The 21,730-nt window shown below is 45.3% G+C and overlaps 1 protein-coding gene across 13 annotated transcripts in view; it reads left to right on the top strand.

Moving 5' to 3' along the window:
* The first annotated feature begins 1,417 nt into the window (after nucleotides 1-1,417).
* Nucleotides 1,418-21,730, top strand: part of Yap1 (Yes1 associated transcriptional regulator) — a 70,814-nt gene continuing 50,501 nt past the window's right edge. For 10 of the 13 annotated variants that reach the window (XR_015626770.1, XR_015626768.1, XR_015626769.1 and 7 more), the window contains exons 1-2: nucleotides 1,434-1,906; nucleotides 4,171-4,412. Coding sequence is in view for 8 of the 13 variants with exons in the window: in XM_087562614.1 (XP_087418740.1) it covers nucleotides 1,631-1,906; nucleotides 4,171-4,412 (518 nt within the window). In the remaining 5 variants the exon portion in view is untranslated. 13 annotated transcript variants of the gene reach the window in all.

The raw sequence follows: 21,730 nt of genomic DNA, 5'->3' as shown, positions 1-21,730 counted from the left end.
TTTTTTGTTCTGTACCTCATGACTTCAACAAGGGACTGAAGAGATGGCCAGTCACGAAAAGTACTGGTTCCTAAGAGGATCCAGGTTCGAATCCCTGCAACTACATAGCTTCTCACAACCAGTTGTACTCCAATTCCACAGAATCTAACCCCCTCTTTCGGCCGCTGTGAGACCTAGGCAAAGACATATATAGTCAGGCAAAACACCCAATATCAATAATTAACTTAAAAAACACAGATTTTTATCATTTTTTATTCCAAATAGGCTTCTGATAGAAGACTGACACACAGAGAACGGGGTTAAGGTGCTCTCCATTGAGGTTCGTGTCCTGTTCTCTTCACATTGTCTAACCTTGTACCAAGCACAAGAAGGAAAACCAACATGCTCCTTCAAGTTCAACAGTGACTTTTGTTTGGAGTTGATGTTCCCAGTGAAATATCAAGTCTTGATGTTAAAAAATTGGCATGATTTTTCACTTAAAAAAATGGTTTGCTGAGCAAGGCTGCCCACATTTGTAATCCTATCCCTTTATAGGCTGAGGTAGGGGGAGCGGAAATTTAAAGCCAGCCTCAGTTATGTAGTGAGTTGAAAGACAGTCAGTGCTCCAAGTGAGATGGCTCAGGGTACCTGAGTTCGATTTCTGGGACCCACAGTCAGGAAGAAAACAGATCCCAAAAATTGCCCTCTGACCTTCACCTGTGCAAGTGTGCTCACTCAATCAATATAATTAGAAAGAAGAAAGGAAGGAAAGAAGGAAGGAAAGGAAGAAAGAGAAAGAAAAGGAAAAGAAAAAAGAAAGAATAGAAAAGGAAAGAGAACGAATTTACAAAAACCGGGCTAGCAGAGGCCCTCACTTGGGAATCCTAGTAGTCGGGAAGTTGTGGCACGAAGATTGTCCGGAGTTGGAGGATATCCTTGGCTACAGGGCTAAACCTGCTTAAAGCAAAACTTTTTAAAAAAGTAATACTATGCTTCTTTTTGTTAGATACTCTGAGTCAACTCCTGGTTCCAAGCTTCACTGTGTAATCATTTACACCCGCCCTCAAGTGTTTTGTTGTTTCTTCTTCCAACTTGTGGTAAATGGAATCAATGTTAAAACGCGGACCGGATTAAAATCAGTGCAGGCGAACAGCGTCGCCTTTGCATCCAGCCTGCCCAGCGGGCTGTCGGGATTTCTGGCGGCCTTGGCGTTGCGCGCCGGTCCGGCAGGGTCTGCGCCCGCAGACGCGCCGCTCCGGGCCGGCCGGTGGGTGCGCACGCAGCGCGGTCGCCTCCGGGTCACGTGCGGCAGGGAGTCTGCAGGAATGTAACGACGCGCAGGGAAAGTTTCCCGGGGCCCGCGGATTCGGTGCGGGCGGGCGCGCAGAGGAAGGAAGAGCGACGAGGAGGCGGAGCCCGCGAGGCGCGCGGGCGGGCGCTCCTCGCAACTTTTTAGTTTGGGCGTCTAGAGCCGAAGTTTCTGTCTCAGTTGGGACGCCGCCGCGGCCCGGGGCAAAGAAAGGGAGGAAGGAAGGAGCTCACGAAGGGGAGGGGAGGGGGCCTCGGGCAAGGAGTGCAGGGCGATGCGGGCGCGCGACGCAGCCCCCCGAACCTGAGCGCAGCGCCCCGAGCGTCGAACGAGGCCGCAGCCATGGAGCCCGCGCAACAGCCGCCGCCCCAGCCGGCCCCGCAAGGCCCCGCGCCGCCGTCGGTGTCTCCGGCCGGGACCCCCGCGGCCCCGCCCGCACCCCCGGCGGGCCACCAGGTCGTGCACGTCCGCGGGGACTCGGAGACCGACCTGGAAGCGCTTTTCAACGCCGTCATGAACCCCAAGACGGCCAACGTGCCACAGACCGTGCCCATGAGGCTTCGCAAGCTGCCCGACTCCTTCTTCAAGCCGCCTGAGCCCAAGTCCCACTCGCGACAGGTAAGGACAACGCGGGGGCCCGGGGCCGCGTGGGGGTGCTGGGCTGGGGGTTGTTTTCGCGGAGTTGGCGGCCGCGGGGGCAGCACAATGCGCGCGCCTCCGCTCCGCACCTTCGCTCCGACCATGGGGGAGGGGAGGTGGGGGGAGGGGGCCCGGCGTCCCGTGCAGGACTCCAGGCCTGGGGTACACGGTCTCCCCTTCCCGCTCCACTGGAGTGTCCCGTGGAGCCGCGTTAACTACCCTCTTGTTTTCCCGTGTCGGTGAGGGGTGGGGGTTGAACCGGTCCATTGAGTTTCTGGTTCCTTCTCGTCCCCTCCCCCTCCCTCTCCCGAAAGCTTTTCTGCTCTCGCGGCCCAGGCGCGGTCCGGGTGCAGGGTTCGGTCTCCCCTGCCCCGGCGATCCCGAGAGTTGGCCGAGCTCCCTCGTCCTCCGCTCGCCTCTGCGGTACCCTGGAACTCGCGCGGGCGGGATCCTTTCACACTCGGTGGGCTCACGTGTCCCTTTCCCAATCGTAACCTATTATTTACTGTTCGGCCCGAAAGCTTTTAAATGAGCCACGTCTGTGCGTTGCGCAGGAGCTCGGCGCGCTCACGGTGCAGAGGTTTCTGCGCTGGCCTTTGATAGCGCGTTGCAGGTTGACTCATAGGCCGAGTTCTGCCTGGCTCAACTGTGATTAAAGGTAATGTTTGGGAAGCAATGACTAATTCCAGGCTCGCCATTGCTCTTTAACTGACTGCGGATGTGAACATGGCTGCTTATCCACATCCACGACGCCTGGTTATTTTCCCAACTGGATCCAACACAGAAGTGAAACCGTTTCAAAGTATTAACATTCCGATAGGTCCTGGTAGATTTTTCTTCAGTGTCTTTTTCCCCTCCCGACCCCCCCTCCCCGCTTTCTCTTTTTAATTACTTAATTTTTAAAGAACTTGCTTTAGGCTAAACCAGTATAGGATCTTTGCCCAAAACTTAATTGGTTTTCCAAACACTGCCATGTTGTTAGCCCACTCGGGCTGTAACTTGAGTGGAAAGAAGAGTTTCCGCCCCCACTCCAGCCCCCCTCCTAGGCAGGCCTGCTGTAGAACCGGGTTGTTGGAGCCACGAAAATCTCGATTAACCTCCTACAAAAAGTCTACTTACGGAGGAAGGAAAAGTTATGTAGCTGCTAGTCTAAATAAACTCTTAATTTGTAACAACAGTAGACCTAGATACTATTCATTGCTCCCTCCCCCAAGTGGGATTCTGTACTCACTGAACTAATGTATGTTGGCATGCAATTGAGAAACGGTCGGGGAAACTTTGAAGGAATATCCAGACTGAACGCTCCATTTTGTAGCACTTAGCAGTCAGAAGGAATGTACCCGGGAAAGTATGCAGTACCTAGTTCCACTGGGTCGTTCGTGGGTACTTTTGCCTTCTCTCTATCGTTTTCAGAGAAATTCACCTTTTCTATGTGCTAATGATTTCCTAAAATTTAATCTTACCTAGAAACTCAAAAACAGGGGTTTTTGCTATGGGGCTTTAAATGACTGCTGAGGCCCTTCAGTCTTCTTATCAAAATTAATTTAGAAAAACAAATGTTTTGATAATCCTAGTTCCAATAAAAGGATTAGATTATGAATAGTATGTATCTGAGTTTGTAAATAATCATCTATAGGCTCCTGCCTGAGAATTCTTATATCCCCTCTGGCTTGGAAAAACTACTTTACAGACAAGTTCATTCCTGATACCTGTCTAACATTGATCTGACTAGACCCCAAATTCGAATCATTGGGGTCTTTGCAGATTTTTCCTTTCTCCCTCCCCCTGTTATTTGTGTGTGAATCCACAAATTAAAACTGAATTGATAAAGTCTTTATTTTCTAGGCCTGTTCTCTTCATTGGGGAGCTTTTAGCATTGGTGCAGTTCTGAGCCTCTGAATTCATTAAACGTATAATTTATAATGGTTGATTTATTGATCACATTTGTTCACAGTCAAAGTGACAGATGGGGGGGACATTAGATATTTAAAACAAAGAAAAAGTGCACAGTCATCTCCAGGTTTTGTTCTAGAACCTGGAAAAGCAACCACACTGCTTAGAAAAATTACTGATTTATTTATTTTGGGTTGTATGGGGTAATCATTGTTCTCTGCTGCTAAGTCACCTTATTAGCCTAGTCCTTGTTTTCACACTGTCTAGGGGGCAGACATTAATTCACATGGACTGTTCGTCAGTGAAGTAACATTTACATTGTGCTGACTTTCCTTTGCTGTTCCTCATAGGCCAGTACCGATGCGGGCACTGCTGGAGCCCTGACTCCCCAGCACGTTCGAGCTCACTCGTCTCCAGCCTCCCTGCAGCTGGGGGCCGGGACACTCACGGCCAGTGGTGTTGTCTCTGGCCCGGCCGCCACCCCTGCTGCTCAACATCTCAGACAGTCTTCCTTTGAGATCCCTGATGATGTACCATTGCCAGCAGGCTGGGAGATGGCCAAGACCTCTTCTGGTCAGAGATACTTCTTAAAGTAAGTGAGGATGTTGCTGGGAGGTGGCAATGTCGGAATGACTATTCGTATTATTATCTTTTTCAAAACATGATTCAATTATTTATTACTTTGCTGTTGCAAAAAATGGAACTCAGCCTATAAATGGTAAACCAGCATATTTTACCATTGAGCTGCACCCCCAGCATGCTTGTTCTCCCCCCTACCTCCCTCTCCCCCTCCCTCCCTTCCTCCCTCCCTCTCTTTCTCTCTCCACACACACACCCACCCACCCTTTAGGATTGGTCATATCTTGAAAGCCTGATTCATTCTTGGTTCAGAGACTGTTTGCAAACTTTTGGCAAAATGAAATAATTTCATTTTGAGTTTGTATCAAATTTGTTAATTAGCCTGGCACAAAACAGAAAAAAACATGAAAAAATATAAATTTTTAAATACCAAACCTGGCATAGATATGTTTTATTATCTCTTGTGCCCCACCTCATGTCTGTGTGTCTATTTGTCTCTGCCTGTGTTGGGGGGCAGGGAGGGGTGGTCTTCAAGCCAGGACCTTGTGCAGTCTTTCAGAGTAAATGGTTGGTAGAGAAGGAAATATAGGACTTGGGGAAGAGATGACTTTACAATACTTAAATTGTGAAACAGCAAATACTTTAGAAGTATTTCCATGTCATTTAACAGATTCCCCTCAAAATGTGAAGAAAACATTAGTCGTGAGGTTTGGCCTCCAATCGCATCCTGACACACTTCGTTTTCAAAAGCAGTATCTGCTCTGGGAAAATGTGAGCAGACCACTGTCCTCCTCCCTCCCCAGTCTTTTTGTCTTCAACAAAATGGCAAAATTACATTCATCTGAAAAGGACAAAATGAAATTTTATCCCCTCTAATTTTGGCTTTGGAAGTAAAATTAATTTTCTAGAGCTTATTTGAATTAAGTATACAAAGTATCTTAGACTGATTGTTACAGACTTCAGATTGTTGTATTGTTCCTTGAATTGGTAACTGGGTTTAGATACTGAAGGGAAGAACAATACTCATTTTGATTCAGATTCCTCTGACAATTGGCAGGAAATGTAGCAGGTTTTATTGGATTGGAGGACACGGGTAACAAGAGTTCCCCCACCCCTGCCTGGCCGCTCTGTTGATTGCCTGGGTGGGTTGGTTGCTACTTTGTGTTTGTTGTGGTTTTCCAGGCAGGGTTTCTCTGTGTAGCCCTGGCTGTGCTGGAACTTGCTCTGTAGACCAGGCTAGTCTTCAACTCAGATCATCCTGCCTCTGCCTCCCAAGTGCTGGGCTGAAAGGCTTGTATGAGGTGTCCCACGTTGCTTACTACTTTAAGGATAGATACTCGTGATAGAGATACTTCAGGACGACACCACTGGAGGAGAGTTGATCTGGATCTTGGAAAGGGACCCCACCACCCTTTTTTTGTTGTTGTTTTGTTGCCACCCTCACCCCCTATAACTTTGTCTTTTTTTTTTAATTTTTTTTTTTTTAAAGAAAGAAAAAAAAAAAACAGTCCTGGTAATCATTTCAAAGGGTCGGGTTTCAAGGAGAACAATAAAGGGCCTGAGACTGTAAAGTACACAGGAGCCTGGCAAACTCATCCACAAGGGCCAGATCTTTCCTCCTTTAAGCAGCTGTCCAAAGTAAATGACTTGGAAGAGGGGCTGGCTGTGAGAAAGAGCCCTGTGCTGAAGGAGAAGGGAGGGGAAACAGGCCAGGTTGTTAGGGAGGAAAAGAAAGGCTTAGGCTTGCTGAACCCTCCCTGCTGTGTCCCGTGCTGACCTGGGGAGATTTTAAACAGCTTAAAAGCCTGCAGGCCTTCAGTTGTGGCTGGGGCTGAGCAGAAGGTTAAAGAGCAACATTTATGCTGTTTTTACTCTTGTGTTTTCTTGAAATTGCTTGTTTGGTGACATCTGCATTTTCATTATTTGAGTCAGCAGTCATTTTTTTTGGAGCTGAACTAAAACCACATTGTAGGTTCTTGCTTTTAAAAACTTTGAATGATTCTTTCCACAAAATGTAATTGCTTCATGGGTGGAGTTTTATAGATGCTGCACCCTGCCTCCATCTCCCCACTCAGCATCCTCACCTCTTTCCAAGGGGGTTCGGGAGAGCTTTCTTTAGGAAGCAAACACTAGCAGGAAGTGAGGAAACCTGAGGTTGCTAGTGGAAGTCAGAGCTGCTTCTGTGATAAATGGGCCTCTGGTTCTGCTGAGGTAGGCAGCAGTGGCCTGAGGGGCTACCGACCGTACAGCAGGTGAACTGAGTCACTGGATCTGATAAAGATCATGTAGAGGCCTCGAACTAGATGGAGAGATGGAGTCTAGTCTTTGGTAGTTTCTGAGGAGTAAACTACTTCATGATCAATATGCAGTTTAGAGAAGAGATGTGAAGCAGAACTTTCCCTCTCCCGGTTGGTTTCACTGGTGTTCCAAATGGATATGAATTAACATCTTCCCTGACTGAGGGAGAGACTGTCTCTATCTTAGTTTTTAGAATTGTTCTCTTCATAGTCGATACTTTGCTTTTGTTTGAGGTTCTTGTAAGGTCCCACATGACGGAAGGGACTGACTCCTGCGTACTGCCCTCAGACATTCCATATTCAGGCTCATTGCGTGCAGAGATGCATAAACAATATCTGTAATAACATTTTCAAAAGGATACTCCTGCCCAGCCAGCTGCAAGAGAGAGATCTGAACTAGCTTCTGAACTTCAGCTCATTCCAGCCATGGAAACTAACCCTTTCATTCATCTTGTTAGGTACTTATTGGAACTAACTTTTATGTTACAAAGTATGTCATTTCTTGAGATTTATACTTGACAGGAAGAGCTCTAACCCCAAATGGTCCAAGCTGGCAAGATGATGTAACTTGAGAGATGTGGGAGAATTGTTGCCTTGTGACTGCAGACGAATGGCTTGGAAGTCAGCTGGCCCATCTTCCAGTTTCAAGGCCATCCATCCAGTTGCCTTGATTGGTGTTAAAGCCCGCCCTAGGTCAGTGAGATCTAGAGACTTTGACTTTATATTGGCAAATGATAGGGTGGATCTATATGGTGCTAGCACCTTTATTCTGGACAGTAGCCCAGATTCTGGACACTATACTGGGCCTAAGGAAGGCGTGGTCTTTGTGGCTGTTACATCTTTACCACTGAACTGACTGACTTACTGTTTGCAGCTAAGTTGACCACAGTACTTTGAGTTTTATTTTAAAGGAATAAATTCTCTTTACAGCTCAGCACTTCTGCCGGTTTTCCTGCAGGAAATAGTTCTTCCAGTAGTTGGTCAACAACTTCCTGTTTCTTTATAAGCTGCTGAGTAACTTCCTGAATTAGCGTTCTATAATATCTTTAGTTACAAGGGGTGCTTCTACTTTTCAGTTTATTTTATTGAATCTGATACCTTGTAACCATTGCCAAGTACAAAGAACTTATTGTAAACTGTGTACCATGTAGGCGTCAGAATTGGATGTGCTAGGTGTGATCGAGTGATTTAATGTTTGTAGGTATACATTGTTTTAATAATGTTCTAATAATTTTAAAAAGATGTATGTGTGATTATTTGTCATTCTCTGAATAGTGTTTTTCTTAGGGCTGTGTTTTGTTGAAAGTTGCAGAGTACTTTAGAGGATGGGAGTGTAAGTTCTTTCTGCTACAGCAAGCATAAAGGCCCTCAGCTTGCTCTGTCGCTTTCAGGCCACCCTGTTGGGATGTGGGGGGGAGGCACAGATAAAGTCAGTGAGATGGTTTAGGAAACTAATGACCTGGTTTCCTCCTAAGATCCTATGGTAGGAGGAGAAACATCTCCCCAAAGTTGTCTGATCTCCACATGTGCCCTCATTTGAGGTGTCTCTCCCTGTCTCTCATTTCTCATGAAAGCAGAGTAATGGTCAATGTGAAAAAAAGATAGGAACTATGGTAGTGCACCCAGCAGAATGTTGCCTGAGTTTGGGGCTAGGCTGCATGGAGACCCTGGCTCAAAAAATATATAAATATATACATGACAGGATAAATTAAATGGGTAGTGATTTTGAATGGCTTTTTAAAGAAACATGTAAATATTATTAAGTAAAGTATCTCATTCCATCATTTTAAAGGTTATTTTCTCAGATTTTTGCTTAACACAAACTGTACCTGCTTCATGAGTGGTGTTTCAGTAGTTGACACTTTCTTTTGTTATTCTGTGTGTGTGTGTGTGTGTGTGTGTGTGTGTGTAAGACAGTCTCACTATGTAGCTCTGATTGTCCTGGAATTCATTCTGGAGACCAAGATGGCTTCAAACTCATCCCTATGCCTCAGCCTCTGCCTCCCAAGTACTGGGATTAAAGGTATAGACCACCACACTATCGGTAGTTGATACTTTTAAACAATGTAAAACAAAGCCTTTCTGAAACCCTGAAATCGGCATCTTTTAGTAATGCAAAGAAATCTTTTTAATTGTAGTTAGAGAAAGAATGTAAATTAGGCCCTTAATAGTTCTGTAGTATCATGTGGTCTTCTGCCTCAAGGCACTGAGGTAGAGCTTACCTCGAATTTTTCTGTTTTAGGCCCTAAGTTGTGGGATCCAGTATATTTATTTGAAAAGAGGTGCTATGTGCTTGTGTGAGGTGAGATCTAGTGAGTACCCCAGGGTAGCCTCCTTTACCCTCTAAGCATCCCATGATGACCTTGAACTCTTGCTAATCCTCTGTCACTGATTACCAGTGTGTCACCGTGCCCAGTTGAGTGCATTTTTGGAGTGTTGTTTTGACAGACTCCACTTCTCCAGACTCCCGTGGTGACTGGCATATGGAGTTGCCTTTGAAGAGGATAGCACAGGCAGCTGTCAAAGGGGCAGGCAAGAAGCCTTTTGTAAAGAAAAAACATTGTAGTCATTATGCCACTGCCCCCACATTCCTCCTTCATGGAACTGATACGACATGCGTGCGTGTGTGTGTGCGTGTGTGTGTGCGTGTGTGTGTGTGTGTGTGTATGTATGTATGTATACGCACGCACGCATGTGCACATACACATACATACGTATGCATATTCTTGTCATGGTGTATATGCAGGTCAGAGTGTTCAGGAATTGGTTAACTTCTTTTACCACATGGGAACCTAGATAGGCAGGCCTTGTGGCAAATCCAAAGTGTAGTGCTGTTAGAGGTGATGCGTGTTTATTGGGAAGAATCAGAAGATTGAAGGAGTGGTGAGGACACACCTGGACCTGCTGATGAGAGTACTTTGAAGATACTTGCTTCCCATATTTTTATTTATAAACCAATAGCTTGGAATTTAATTTGAAGAGAGTTCTATGTGAATTTAGAAAGGACCTCAGTCCTTTTCTGTCAGCTGAAAAAGCAATAGCCCTCCTTTGGCTTTCATTCTCAAACGGTGAACACTTGTGAGCCTTTTAGGTGCCCCCCGCCCCCCCCACCCCCGTTTATAAACCTAGGGCTGACTGGGTGTGGTGTGTGCATCCCTGTGTCTCAGCATCCTCAGGCAGCTCTGTGTCTCACGGACATGGAGCCCCAGGGCTCCTCTCGAACTGCAGGTGCGGCTCCCACACCTGGCCTTTTCCATTGAGAGTTGGGAGGTGGCCACACCACTGACAGGACCATTGCCAGCACACCCTTATAAACTTGGTAAAATATGCCGTTCTTCTGTCTAGTTTTCCTTATCCCCTGCCTTTGCCCTCCCAGAATAACTGCTGGATATTTATGGGTTCGTTGTTGTTGTTGTTGTTGTTGTTTACATTGTTAGGACTATTTATTTGGGGTTTTCTATAGCAGATATGTATAATGATTACTGTGATTTTTTTTTTCTGAACAACTTTTACATTTTCTTTAGACTTGTTCCTCCCCCACCCCCTGAACTCTTACCAAGAGTTCTTTGTGTTCCCAATCTGGATTACTTCAGTTTGTGGCTTTAGAGTCCTTGGGGCTGGCTGTGGGCTGTCACTGCCGGACACTGCTCACTTAGTTGGACTCTAATGCCCTCCCTTGGTTTGGTTACTCTCTTGCTCACTGTTCAGAGGTCTGCCAAGAAAACCGCACAGACTCACAGGCAGTGACTGAGACTCTTAACTCTTAATCAGCAGTTTGGGTTGTAGGATTTTGAGGGCTATAATTCTATTTTACGCTAGTTTCTAGTTTTACTGGTAAGTTAAAGCTACTTTTCCTCAACCCTCAGGAACTCTAGTTTTTGTTGTCTTTCATGAAAAGCCCAGGTCTGTGCTTATTAAAACTCCTTGTCAAAAAACAGATGGTTGGACACCTCAGTGTGCGAGAGGCCCTCGTGGTTTTGCAGTGTAACACTCTTCTCCTTCAGTCTGGAAAGTGTCTCCTGGATCCCAGAGGAGTCCTCCCCTATTCCTGCCCTTTGTCAGGATCTTTGATTTTCCTGTCTCAGCCTTCATGCTTGTTTAACCCTCTGCTGGGTAACAGCTGTGAGGACACAGAGGTGACAGGTGCCCTCCCTGAATCCTAAGTGTACACTCGAGTGTACGTGGATACTAGGTGTCTTGATACCAGGGGGCTCTCCTTGGGTTCATTTCTTGTGTTTACCTGAGTTCTTCCATGGAGTAGGTGACGGGCACTGCTGCATGTTTAGTTAGTACTTTCTCCAGTGGACATGGTTCCTTTTTTGGGTGCACATGTGTTCAGAGACCAGAGGAGTCATTCTTAGGGTACTGTTCACCTTTTTGTTCTGAGTGGGTTAGACTGGCTGGCCAGGGAGCCGGAGGAACCTACCCACCCGTCTAAACTTCCCCACCTTTGGGTACCTACTTTTTCTCCTCTGTGGGCTCTGAGGATCACACTCAGGTCCTTGTGCTTGAAAAAGCACTGTTTAATCAACCAAGTTCTTATTCCCACACACCCGCCAAGTGCTTTTTAATGGCTAACTCGACGAAGTAGCTTATGCTCAGTCTTAATGGACCATTAGTGACCCACCCCCTTGTATTAGCCATGGTCATAGAAGCATTTTTTTTAATATTTTATTTATTTATTTATTATATATGAGTACACTGTAGCTGCCTTTAGACACACCAGACAAGGGCATCAGATCTCATTACAGATGGTTGTGAGCCACCATGTGGTTGCTGGGATTTGAACTCAGGACCTCGGGAAGAGCAGTCGGTGCTCTTAACCACTGAGCCATCTCTCCAGCCCCTCATAGAAGCATTTTGAAGAGCATCTTAGAAGTCCAGGAATTGCAAGTTTACCCTTGTCAACTTGGGTCTGATCTCCATTTTGTTCCCTCTGAGAGAATGCCATCCAGGGGATGACTGACACCAGAACCGTGGCAGTTGTCAGGTGTTCCGGCAGAGATGAGCAGCTGTGAGGATGAAGTATTGATGGGTATGATCATGGGAGTGTGGGGTCAGTGAAACGTTACTGTCCTGCACTCTGAGTAGACATCCCCAGGGTGTGCTCGGAAGGATGAGCAGCAGTAACAGGCGCACCTCCAAGTGTGCTGCTCCGGGTTTTGTGGTTGGTTTTTTGACAGAGTTTCTCTTTGTAGCCCTGGCTGTCCTGGAACTTGGTCTCTAGACCAGGCTGGCCTCAAACTCAGAGATCTGTCCACCTCTGCCTCCCCAGATGATAGGTGTCATCCACCGCTTTGTTTACAAGATGAAAGGGAAATTGCCCACACAAGAGGTGAAAGCTGTCAAGTGTAGGTGCTCTGTTTTCTTCTGCACATGCTCAGACCGCTATCAGTTGTGTTTCCGAAGTCCTGCAGCTTGGATGGGCTCCAGACGATGATACTGTGTGCTGTATACCACTCGGACCTGCTGGAGTGGGGCATCGGCTTCCCTGTTGGACTAGTTATTAAACCCCATGGGCGGGCGGGAAAGAAAGCAAGCAAACCACTGTGCTTGAGGACACGCTTGCTCTGGGGTTCCTGTGTGTGCTTTACTCTTGAGTTAGTACTGACATACTTGAGTTAAGAGCTTGTGGGCCACACAGCCAGTTTACCTGGAAAAGGCACCTAATTGCCAAGCATACGGCAGAAGAGAATTAACTCTTACAGTTGTTCTGTGAGTTCCACAGGCATGCGTCACAAGAGAGACGCAACACACAAGTTTAATACATTTTTTTTTAAAAGGACCTGGGCTTGGGGGTGGGATGTGTGGATCAGGGATGGAGGAGTGCCAGGCTCCACTCAAAAAGCGCTGTGTGTACTCAGCATACAGGCATAAGAGCATAGCTATCAGTAGGGTAACCCCCTTTGCTTCAGATCACAGTGGCTTTTTACCACAGAAAACCCACTATACCGCATTTCTTAGTTTGCTCATTTTGATGTGGTAATAGTTTCTTCCTGCGTACCTCTTGGTTTTTCAAGACCAGGTTGATCTCAGACTGGTCTGTTCACTACCTAGTGCCCAGGCTGACAGCCATCTTCCCACTGCTGCCTCAAGCTGAGGAGAAGTCAGGCTCTTCCTGAATCCTTAAATGCTTTTCTTTGCACTCATATGTGCTCCATGGTCTGCTCGTTTCATAATCCTGTGCTCTCTATGCCACAGGCCATGGTAGGGCTTGATGAATACTCTCTGCACTCGGCCATGGTACCTCTACCATGTGTAGCACCTTTGGTGTTTCTCACCGTGGGCTTACTTAGCTACAAGCCCTCTAAAGGCAAACGTACCTCCTTGATTTGTTCGTTAGTTTGGAGTCTATCAGTGGTCATCATGGTTGATACCTGTGGTGTAATTGTTGTTCTTATTCTCCAAAGTTGTGCGGTTTGATGCTAACACACCTTTCTGAAAGCACTGTGGAACAGCAGTGTAGCTTTTCTCCTCATTGACACAGTACCTGAAGGGGAAGGAGGATTCATTCAGTTCACAGATGGACAGTGGGAAGGTGTGGCTGCTTTCCTGGCAGTGACAGCATGAGATGACTGACACACCTCTCAGCTAACCAGAAAGCAGAGAGCCAGAGCCTGCCAGCCTTAACACTCTCCCAGATAAGGTTCCAAACTCAGCCTCCCTAAGCATTAGCTGCTACCTGGGCAGCAGTGTGCAAACATGAGAGCTTGTGGACAGTTCACATCCAGACAACACGGGTGACTGGAATCTTTGCTTCATGTATTCTTTTTCCCAAGACTGGTCTTGAACTCATCATGTAGTTGAGGCTAGCTTTGAACTCCTGATTGTCTTCCTGCCTCCATTTCCCAGGTTCTAGGATTACAGGCAAGGGTTACCAGCTGGCTTTAAAAAAGTAATTTTGTAAGTTCTTAGCCTCTCCTCCCATTCTTATTCTGTATCTCAGGCTGGCTGTGACCTCCCTGTGTAGCCTAAGCATTATCTTCCGATCTTTCTGTTAACCTCAGTGCTGGGACCTGGGGCTGGGTGTGTTAGGCAAGTATTCTACTGAACTATACCCCAACCCTCTTTGTTTCAGTTTTGAGGCAGAACTTCATTGTACTGCCCAGGCTGTTTTGAAACCCAAGATCCTCCTGCCTCCTGTCTCAATGTTCTCTACTCCTGGGGCAGTTTCTTTCTTTCCTTTCCTCTTTTTTTTCTTTTTTCAAGATCTATTATATATATACACACAGCATTCTGCATGCATGTATACCTGCAGACCAGAAGAGGGCACCAGATCTCATTACAGGTGGTTGTGAGCCACCATGTGGTTGCTGGGGATTGAACTCAGGACCTCTGGAAGAGCAGTCAGTGCTCTTAACCTCTGACCCATCTCTCCAGCCAGGCAGTTTATTTCTTAAATGGCAGCTATCAGTTAGGCCAGTCATTCACTATAAACCCGCACAAATTCAATCATATAAACATGGTTGTTTTTCTTTCATTTTAAAAATGTTATCTGTTTGTGCATGCTACGGTAGTATGTATGCTTGGTATCCACATAAATCATAAGAGGGCTTCAGATCCCCTGAAACTAGTGGTTGTGAGTTGCTGTGTGGGTACTGGGAACAGAACTCCAGTTAGTTCTCTGTAAGACCAACAAATGCTCTTAAGCTCTAAGCTATCCTTCCAATACCTTCTTTCCCCACCCACCCATCTCCCCCACCCCGTGTGTGTGTGTGTGTGTGTGTGTGTGTGTGTGTGTGTGTGTTGAGATGGTGTGAGCTTGCTCAGTAGACAAAGCTGTCTTGAATTGGAGCATTGGAGCAGCCTCTGCCTACTTTGTGTGTCAGGATTACAGGTGCGTACCACCACACCTGCTTTCTGTGGTCATTTAAAATAGTCTTGTTATGTGGTTCCAGGCTGACCTTGGGTTGTCAGTCTTTCCTCTCCTGTCCCCTTAGCCTCTGAAGGTTCATCTGGAATTAATTACAGACCTGTGTCACCGTGCTGCGGTATCACCGTGCCAGGGTTCTAACTTACTTTGATCAGTTTTATGAGACTTCACAAATATCTCTTAGCTCTTTGCATTGCTGCATGAATTCAGTGATTATTTCTCTCCCAAGATTGTACCTGGGAACTCCTGATGTTTGGCAGTCAACCAAACTCTGTTCTTAGCTGTATTTTCATTTTGAAACATGATTTAAGTTTCCCAAGCCAGCCTTGAACTTGCTCTCAGTCTCCCACATGACTGGGATTATAAACTCAGACCACCAGGCCTGGCTCCACTTAGGTATTTCCACAGCAGTTGAGCCTGCTGTTGGACTATGCGGGCTAAACTGTTGCACTGTTGAGAAACTCTCGGCTGTTAAGGAATAAGGTTGCGGAGTGCTCGTGTGCTTAGGCAGCGCTTGCCTACAGGGATAAGCAGGGAACGTAGTGTCTGCAGTGGGAATGGAGTCGCACTGGGACACAGCGTGTCCTTCTTTCCTAGTCTGTATCCGTAGGATGTGGAGCTCTTTTTCTGTAAGATCCTAGCTTTAGAAAGTGATTATATGTGCGTCTGCATGGAAAAAAGATGAATGTTTATGTATATGTTCAGTGTGTGCATACAGGAGCATTGGAGGCCAGAAGGTGGAAGTAAGTCCCTCCCTGGCACTGGAGTTAGTAGGCCACCCAACATGAGTCCTGGGAGCTGAACACCCCCCCCCACCCCCCATGCTCCCCCCCCGCCCCCCCCCCCCCCGCCTCCCTGGAACTGGAGTTAGTAGGCCACCCAACATGAGTCCTGGGAGCTGAACACCCCCCCCACCCCCCATGCTCCCCCCCGCCCCCCCCCCGCCTCCCTGGCACTGGAGTTAATAGGCCACCCAACATGAGTCCTGGGAGCTGAACACCCCCCCCCCCCATGCTACAAGAGCATTTTTAACTGCTCAAACGGATCAGGACCCTCCTGTCTCTGCCTTCCTTCCATCTCATCAATGCCTGGGTTACAGGCATGTACCACCACACACACACTGTATAATGTAAGTTCTGAGGATCCAGACTTACGTCCTATTCCCTGCACGGCAAACACTTCGCTGACTAAGCTATCTTGAGCTTGGACTTCTTTTATGAATTTGATGAGCGAGAGGAACCTAGTTGTTCTTACTGGGCAGTGGTGGTGTGTGCTTTTAATTCAGTACTCAGGAGGCAGAGGCAAGTGGATTTCTCTGAGTTTGAGGTCAGCTTGGTCTACAGAGTGAGCTCCAGAACAACTAGGGTTACACAGAGAAACCCTGTCTGGAAAACCAAAAGATTTTCCTAAAACTATTATCTGTAATGCTCAACACTCTGGAGAGGTGGTTGGGGGTGGTTCTACCTCCAACTTGAGTAGACGCCAGCTATTGGTGCTCTATCCTGCCTCTTGTCTTCCTGTCTCTGTGGTGGGAACATTCCAGAGTTACAGACTTAGGAACTTCCTGGTGGTGAAAACTCCACTTACTCGTCTTACACTGTATTCGTTATTTAAGAGTTAATCCTTCAAGTTCTGCTGAGGACTGCTGAAGGGGCGAGGTTGCCGCATCCTTGTTGAAAGTCAGTATCTCTGAGCCTGCCTTCCAGTATGTGAAAGTGGATGTACACCTTCTTCCTTGCTCTGGTCCTGATGCTAACAGTACATTTATCTAAAGGGCTGGAGTCAGCCGGCTCAGGTGAGACTTAGCTCTGGTGCTTATTGCTCCTGGCCTCAGGCTCAGGCGTACCTCACAGTGTGACACCTGCCAAGCCCACTCCAGACGCTTAGCCAGTTAGCGCTCTCAGCACAGACACTGACTGAATCAAGTTAATCTTGATTCATCTATTAGTCGAACTAATCTATTAATATAGTAGAAGCCCCATCCCATGAAGTTATGGAATGTTGGTTTTAAGTTGATGCCCATGTAGTATTACTGTTGGCAGTAAAGGAGTTAAGCTTATTGGTTTAGCAGGTTCATCCAATGTCTGTGGGTAGAATTAGACTCTAATGCGTCTGTGACCTGTCATTCTTCCAATCTTATTATATGCTTGAAATTTCCATAATAAAATTTTGTGGCAGAGGTATTTATGAAAAGTAGTGTTTGAAAGGATTTTTTGCCCTTGTTGTGTCTTTCTTTGTGAGACCACAGTAGAAACAAGTTAAAGCTGACCACTTAAACTGTAGCATTCCTAGTACATGCATATGTATTCTTTTCTCTCACTTAGTCAAACTTTCTTTTCTTTTTTTAAAGATTTATTTATTTTATATAACACACATACACACACACACACACACACACACACACACACACACACACTGTGACTGTCTTCATACACACCAGAACAATCACAGATGGTTGCAAGCCATCATGTGTTTGCTGGGATTTGATCTCAGGACCTCTGGAAGAGCAGTCAGCGCTCCCAGCCACTGAACCATCTCTCCAGCCCCCAACCCAAACTTTTTCTTTTTAAAGGCTTGAAAATATTTAGAGTAATCAAAATGGTGTTTTAATTTCTTAATACATAAACAGCAGAATTTTAACGTCTAGACAATTAAACAACCCTAAACAACATGCTATATGTTTCAAAATTATACTTTTATTATTGTTGTTTTGAAACAGGGTTTCTCTGTGCAGCTCTGGATGTTCTAGAACTTACTCTATAAACCAGGGTAGCCTCAAACTCAGGCACTCACCCGCCTCTGTCTCCTGAGTGCCAAGATTAGAGGCCTTTGCCTCCATGCCCAGCACCTTCTGCACACAGACTGCCCTCTGATCGGGTGGTACTGTCTGAACAGCAGATCCATTACCATCCTGTGAATAGCGACATGTACGGTCTGATCAGCACAAAGCAGTCTGCACTCTAGTTTCCTCACTATCTACGATTTTAACTTTCAGCTAGTAGAGACAAATCTCAAGCAATCAAAAGATAAGGTTAGAAGAAAATGCAAGACCATTTAACTAAAGCTTTGTTTCTTAAACTGTAAGTAGTGTTTAAAGCATTAGGTCAAAATTACTGAGGTGCACATTCAGGCTACACCAGCTTAGATTTGCTCTAGAACTTAGGACTACCCTAAAAGCAAATCTGTCAGAGGTGGCAGTGTACAACTTTAGTCCCAGCCCTTGGTGACAGAGGCAGGTAGATCTCTTATGAATTTAAGGCTAGCCTGGTCTACAAAGTGAGTTTCAGGCTAGCCAGGGCTATACAGAGAGACCCTGCCTGGGTCAGAGGTTCCATCCATTATCAAGGTGGGAGCATGGCAGTGTCCAGTCAGTCCTGGGGCTGGAGGAGCCGAAAGTTCTCCATTCTGATCCAGAGGCAGAAAGGAGAAGACTGGTTCCCACAGGGTTAAGAGGAGGGTTTTTTCTTTTTTAAAATTAATTAATTAATTAATTTATTTATTTATTTATTTATTTATTTATTATATATAAGTATACTGTAGCGATCTTCAGACACACCAGAAAAGGGCATCAGATCTCATTACAGATGGTCGTGAGCCACCATATGGTGGCTGGGAATTGAACTCAGGACCTGTGGAAGAGCAGTCAGTGCTCTAACTGCTGAGCCATCTCCCCAGCCCCCCAGGAGCAGGATCTTAAAACCCACCCCCACAGTGACAATGTTTCTTCAACAAGGCTACAACTTCTAATAGTGCCACTCCCTGGGCCAAGCATATTCAAACCACCATAGATACCAACTATGGTGACATGTACAGAGATATTCCATGTGGGAATAATATCTAATTCTTTAAAGAAAAAAATAAGAAAAATGTTAAAGAGCAAGAATCCCCCCCTCTAAAAAGGAATATCAGCAACCAAAAACAAGGTCTTCAGTCGTGTCTCCAGCACATAGTGTGGCATCCAGCTCGTGATGAATGTTTAATGATGTGAGAGGGTGTTTGATCCACCAGCCCCAGAGTACTAGCTTCCTCTGTAAAGTTAACAGGTTAATGTTGAGCTTTACCAACTCTAAATGCTGTGAAAGTCAGTGCAAAAAATAAATAAATAAAAAATCAGTTCTTAGATCTGTGTGTGATATATGTATGTATGCATATAATGTGTATGTATTTATTTTATATATATATTTTATATATGTATATATGTGTGTATATATATACATATACATATACATACATACATACATATATATATATATATATATATTCCCCCATTAAGTTCTTACTTTATAGCCCTGGATATAACACTGTAAAAGAGCCCATTCTCAAACTCACAGAGATCCGACTGTCTCTGCCTCCTTAGTGCTGGAATTGAATGCGTGTGCAACCATGTCTGGCTAAAATAACGTATTCTTTTAAATGTATAAATACACCTGTCTTAAAGCAGAGAACTGAGCAGTGCAATCAGAGGGAGTTTTATTGTAAGCATCTGTTTTACTGTGATATAGCTGACCCTGACCAGGACCTGTAGAGGGGAGGGCTGGCCTTCCAAGACAGTCAGCATAGCTCTGAAATCTTTTAAGTCTTTTAAGAATCATTTGCCTTGCACATTGGTATGAAAATGCTAATTTGTGAACAGGAGAGATGACTCAGTGGTTAAGAGCACTAGCTGCTCTTCCAAAGGGCCTGAGTTCAATTCCCAGCACCCACATACGTCAGCTTACAACTTGTAACTCCTGTTCCAGGGGATCCAATACCTCACAAAAGAAAATACTACTTTGTGGCCAGGGTGTGCAGGAAGTTGCAGAGGAGGGAGGAGGGGACCTGGACTTATTTTAAAAAGTAAAGAAAATGCCACTTTGCTCATCTAAAAACATTAATTTAAAAAGTGTGTCCCACTTAGGAAAATGGAATTCCATATCATCACACTATAAAAAAGTTTCTCATCTGTGTGCTCTCTGAAGGACTTCATAGCCTTCTCTCAGAGAAGAGCTGTTGGTTTTGTTAGCTAGGCACAGTCACACGCTGTCCATCCAGCTTTTCAGATGTGTTTTTATAGTCATTTTAGTTTTGGGCCTTTTGATTGTCAAACAACTTGGAATTGTTTGAACCATTACAAGATTGTGAATGCCGAGTTGACTCATACGGAAAAATGCTGATGTTATTTGATACACTCACAGCTAATAAGATGCTTAAGAAGCTGGGTGCTGGCCCTGTGTGCAGATCTGTGTGTGCGCTGTGCTGTGTGTGGTATCTCTGCTTGGGCACATTGGCCCTTAGCTGTTTGCCTGTGTGCATATTAGTATTCTTTTGGGTGTTACCACACACACTGTTACAGAAAGGATCTGCTTTACCACTTCCCCTGTGCAAGTGTCTGACAGAAAGCAAGAGCAGCTTCTGTCCATCTAAATGCTGCTTTTTCTGCAGTTAAAGGTTTTATATTGTTTCGTGTTTGTGTTAGAAGAGCTTTTTATAGAGTGGGGCAGAAGTCCTATATCCCATGAGTCTCATTTTGTCTTGTTAAGTGATCATAAATACATGCTAAATTAATTAAGCCAAGACTCCCAGCAAGTCCTTTAAAATAACTGTTGTTTTGAAGGTTCCCTGGTAATTCAGATGTATGCATCCACTTGTCAAGGAGTAGCGGAATGAATGGGAAATTCTTGAAATTCAGCAAGTCCTTGTTATCTGCTCTTTCCTGTCATCAAAGAGGGTCAAGCTAGAGGTAGGCAGAGGCTCATTTGACAGTTTTAGAAGCCTCAGCTGAGGATAGGCAGCCCTTCGCTCCCATTTCCTTCTCCTGTCCTAGGCTTCAACTACTCCTGCTAGATAGACATTTCCTGCATCATTTTATACAGGGGTGTGTGTGTGTGTGTGTGTGTGTGTGTGTGTGTGTGTGTGTGTGTGTGTGTGTGTGTGATTATGCATGAGAGTACCATGAGATATGTAAGGAGCCATATAAATGTCAGGGTGTGTGTGTGTGTGTGTGTGTATGTGTATGTATGTGTGATTATGCATGAGAGTACCATGAGATATGTAAGGAGCCATATAAATGTCCTCTGTCATTTAGTTTTCTAAAGGCTAACATGGGGACTAGAGGACGTTTTGCTTTGTCTGAAAAGCAGTAATATTTTAAACTTAACATTTTTAGTTAAACCTATAAATATTGTACAAGCTTTTCTCCATTTGTGTATAGAATTAGCTCAAGTTTCATCATGATCTTAATGTGGAATGTCTTTTGTTTTAGTAAAGGAATCAATTTTAAGTAGAAAAAAGTTCTATGGAAAGAAACTTGCATTCTGACACGTGTATATCTAGAATTACTTTAAACAGTCTCCTAGTGCCTTACTTGATTTTATTCTGGTGCCTCTTCCAGTATAGATTATACTTGGACTTTCAGGAATACAGCCTAGCATTCTGGACGACAGCTTGTGCATTGCCGCATTATTTATCTATTTTTGTAAAGGGTTGCTAATCGCCTGGTGCCTCCCTGTCTGAGTCCTGTGCTTGTGGACTGTCTACGTGAAATCACTTGATAGGCTCTTTCATGTGCAACAATGTTGCCTGTATTTTTAGTTCACCACTCTGGCTTAAAGTGAAATTATTTAATAGGAACATTTAGAGACCAGCAACTTACTTTGAATAAGTCTGATGCTAAGCGGACCTTTTTCAGAATAGATCTGTGTTTAAAACCTGTGTCAGTATAGTTATAGAATATAATTCATTTATCCTACCTTTGGCCAAGACATATATACTCTCTTTAACTGTTTCTAAGCATGGACTTTTGTTTAAAAAAAAAATTAATGTGTTCTTTTTTTTCTTGTTTTGTTGGCAGGATTTTACTCTGCAGCCCAGGCTGGTTTCAAACCCACAGTGATTCACCTGCCTCAGTCTCCTGAAAGCTGTGACTCCAGGTGTGAAACATCACACTCCAGCGTATGATTGGCCCCGTGTATCCCTGCATTTAGATTAAATCCTACAGGCTGTTTGACATTGATGGGGCTTCTTAAAGCCCCTTTGGCTGTTCTGCACTGGAGTTGGGAACTGGAGCTCACATCTGAAATCTGAGACGGTGACCTCTGGTCCACAGCCAGAGTGTGGCCTACTGAGCCAACCCCTGCTGTTTCCTAAGAATAGCTTTTCTCCAGCAGTAGGCTGGCACCTCAC

Source organism: Rattus norvegicus, chromosome 8 (assembly GCF_021556685.1).
Source record: "Rattus norvegicus strain SHRSP/BbbUtx chromosome 8, alternate assembly SHRSP_T2T, whole genome shotgun sequence".
NCBI classification, from domain to species: domain Eukaryota; kingdom Metazoa; phylum Chordata; class Mammalia; order Rodentia; family Muridae; genus Rattus; species Rattus norvegicus.
The sequence above is the reverse complement of the archived record's forward strand: the minus strand, read 5'-3'. Positions and strand labels throughout refer to the sequence as shown.